This window comes from Mercenaria mercenaria, unplaced genomic scaffold (genome assembly GCF_021730395.1).
Source record: "Mercenaria mercenaria strain notata unplaced genomic scaffold, MADL_Memer_1 contig_4762, whole genome shotgun sequence".
Taxonomy (NCBI): Eukaryota; Metazoa; Mollusca; class Bivalvia; order Venerida; family Veneridae; genus Mercenaria; species Mercenaria mercenaria.
Window position 1 is genome coordinate 9,836 of NW_026463015.1, and position 3,237 is coordinate 13,072.

The 3,237-nt window shown below is 34.5% G+C and overlaps 1 protein-coding gene across 1 annotated transcript; it reads right to left on the bottom strand.

The window, feature by feature from the left end:
- Positions 1–253: 253 nt before the first annotated feature.
- LOC128554153 (uncharacterized) lies at positions 254–3,033 on the bottom strand. Its single transcript, XM_053535402.1, has 4 exons — positions 2,114–3,033; positions 1,321–1,473; positions 858–1,026; positions 254–602 (listed from the first exon to the last, which is right to left on the bottom strand). The coding sequence occupies exons 1-4, from the start codon at positions 2,703–2,705 to the stop codon at positions 425–427; spliced, it is 1,092 nt and encodes a 363-aa protein (XP_053391377.1). The 5' UTR covers positions 2,706–3,033; the 3' UTR covers positions 254–424.
- Positions 3,034–3,237: the final 204 nt, after the last annotated feature.

Genomic DNA, 3,237 nt, shown 5'->3' on the forward strand with positions numbered 1-3,237 from the left:
ATCTGGCTTACTGTTTGTATGAACACTTCTTCCTTTTTTCACTATCACTCTTAACAGTTATAGCTTCAGGTTTTGGAACCAATGGCTTAGGGCATGAGCCTTTTTCTTTAAGACAATACTGCCTAATTTCATTAAACAGATACCACTGCCTAGATGGATCTAAACCTTTAGGCACAATTACAGAAGGTAACTGACTATCACTTGGGACTGGAGGATTTTTCTTAAAGACATTAATTTCCTGTCAATTGTCACCTGCATATTCCTTAACCAATACTACACCAGGCTTTTCACTTGTCATGCTGAAGTGTTGGTACTTTTTCAGAGAAGGAATGCATTTGAAAAACTGACCAAGATATACAGACCAGTCATAAAACAACACTGGTCTCTCACTATCATTTGCAAGCTGAGGTATATTGTGCCTGTTTTATGAAGACAGAAGAACACATGTAGCAATGTGGTCTAGGGTCTCAACTGTACAGTGTCGCCATTTAGACTTGAATACTCCAAAGTGCCAATCTGGACTAAACTTTGTATGGCCAGCTTCCATGAGTGAGAACTCAACAGTCTTGTGTAGCCCAGTCATAGTTCTCCATAGCCCATACCTAAATGAAATGTAATTTTGAAAATAACATAAATATGCCAGCATAGTACATTTCTTCATTTTCAGAATATATGGTAAAGGAAAAATTAATACATCTCGGGTATGACAAGATCATTTATTCTATGATGAAATCTGTGTCCACCCTGATAAAATGTATATTCTAAAATTAATCACTTCCCAAATAGGAGAACTTTTTAGTCCCTAGCTGAGTTATTTGATTTCATCTTATGTATGAACAATGAATAAAGTTGCATACCACAATACAGTGTTGTTTTTGTTTTGTCCAGAACAATTGTCCATTTGCAACTGCACATGCTCCTCTCCAAACCCATGGTGCTGAAAATGATGGTGCAGTAAGCTGGTCACACAGTTAGCTCCTTTACCAGTGCAGTCTGCTTCATCAATGAGATAGAATACCTGTGTACCTGGTGTAAAGTATGCCGAAAACTTGAAGACAATGACATGTAAAGCTTCATAATAACATAATAATATTATACTACTTGGTCATAATATAACTGTGCCATTCATGTTATAATCTGATACTAAGTGAATGTTACTTACAATTTTGTATACTTTACAGAATGACAATATATATCTCTGATATCTAGAATCATACATAAATTTCATGTATGTCATGTGATTAATTGTGTAACATGGAAATCTAGAGAGAGTACACATTAATCACCAGTGTGATATGAGCCAATAATATTATGAATTACCTGCTCCTTCTGAGCACACTCCAAAGCACTGGCACTTCCTGGGAGTTTTGAAATACAGAGGTCCAACTTGTTGAGCATGGTGTGGATAAAATAGCTGCTGGGCAAAGTCAAATGAGTATTGCTGTGTTCTAGGCAATGAACATGGTGGCTGACCTTTATTAATAAAACATATATATTAAAATTGAATCAAATTTACCTATATTTATATTCATCTTCACTTGTTACATGTATTGTATATCATATTGTACAAGAAATTGAAGTAACTCATGTAGCATGTGCATGAATTGGAAAAAATATGGTAGTACTGACTAGTTACAAGCCTAGATTCCATTGTTATAATGTTTCTTAAAGATATAAAGCCTAAAGGCAGTTTGAGGGGCACACTTTTACATGCCTGGGTTTTTACATCAATTACCTGCATTGACTTTTTAAATTTTGTACACCAATGTCCTACACTTTTACACACTGGTGTACAAAAGGTGAACATCATTGCAGGAAATTTGTGGTATAAAACTTGGGTTGTATTTACCATTTATTATATAAATTTTACTTATAAATCAATAGTATACAAACCATGACACACTGTTTTACAATTAATTTACTGAAAAGCAAATTTTCTAGCTAGTTTTCTATAATTTTTCTCAGTTTTGTTGCAAATCACAAAACAAAGAGGATATTTAGAAAGATTGGTGATCTCATTACATGTCTTAATCAAAAGTCAACATGATAAGTTTGATATTTTTTAAATTTTTTAATTGCATAAAAGATCTAATTAAATTATAAATAAACAAACCTCTCAGTTTCTGTTCTGGAGTCATCACTGAATAATTCAACTTAGCAGCCTCACATTTTTCCCTGTAGTAATCTCTCTGACATTTGGCTTTACTCAGATATGTTCTGTAATTCTCTAAAAGTTTTTCTTTGTCTTCCTCACTTAAGTTTCCACTGTTAGAGATTTCATGTGCATATTTTTGGCATTTAGCACAAAGATCTGTAGCTGGTTTACAAATAACTATGTGTGGACATTGTTGCAGCCATATTTTCTTGAATTCAGATAGGCTGACTACCCTGAAACTATTTTGCTGAGCTGCTTCATTATAAAGAGCATGTATGTCAGCTTTACTCTGATCAGATGGTAACAGTATAACACTTTCCTGTCTGTAATTTGGCAATCTACCTGGTAATGGCAAACCATTAGCATTTGCATAGCTGGACAAAAAACTTACAATCTGTTCAATGTCAGTCATTGACAAATCATGCTTGGGCATTTTACCTGTATTTCCATGAGTCCTAGGTTTAAGTCCATTTTTATCAAGTGAGGAAGCTATGTTTGCCAGCTTATTCTTACTTATACCATGACAAAACATGAAGGTTTCTCTGCACATTTTTACACCAAACACAAAATATTCTTGTGATACCCTTTCTCTGTCCTTTTATTGCTGTTTCTTGTTCCTAGCAGATGACCAGTGAGTAAGATCTCTCATGTGGGCAGACAGCTGCACTTTAACTGTTAAATCAAGTTCATCAGATGTCATTTCCTTACACTGCATTCTATATTCAATAGCCTGATCAATGTTAATTACCTGACTACAAGGTTTTCCATGAATTTTATGACATCCACAGCCTTTTCCCTGAAACTCACTAACTGCATTATTTTCCTTAATGTCAATATCACGTTCACAAATATCCACTTCCGGTAACTCAATATCACTACTATCATTCAAGTTGAATCATAATTCTCTTCATCACTGTCATCAAAAACAAAATTTTCTCCAAATTGTGGTTCGTCCGAAGACTGAACATTTGAAAAGTATAAATCATTGACTTGCTCAAATTCACAAATAAATTCTACATCTTGGTCGACAACCAAGCTTTCTGGTATCGAAGACCGTGTAGAGCACGTACTTAACTGACTCA

Bases quoted from the DNA above. Each gene is read 5' to 3' on its own strand.
- LOC128554153 (XM_053535402.1), bottom strand. From the start codon at position 2,705: ATGTGCAGAGAAACCTTCATGTTTTGTCATGGTATAAGTAAGAATAAG. The intron at 1,027-1,320 runs GTAATTCATAAT...ACTTTACACCAG, and splicing joins AGTGTGCTCAGAAGGAGCAG to GTACACAGGTATTCTATCTC. The intron at 603-857 runs GTATGCAACTTT...CATTTCATTTAG, and splicing joins AAAAACAACACTGTATTGTG to GTATGGGCTATGGAGAACTA.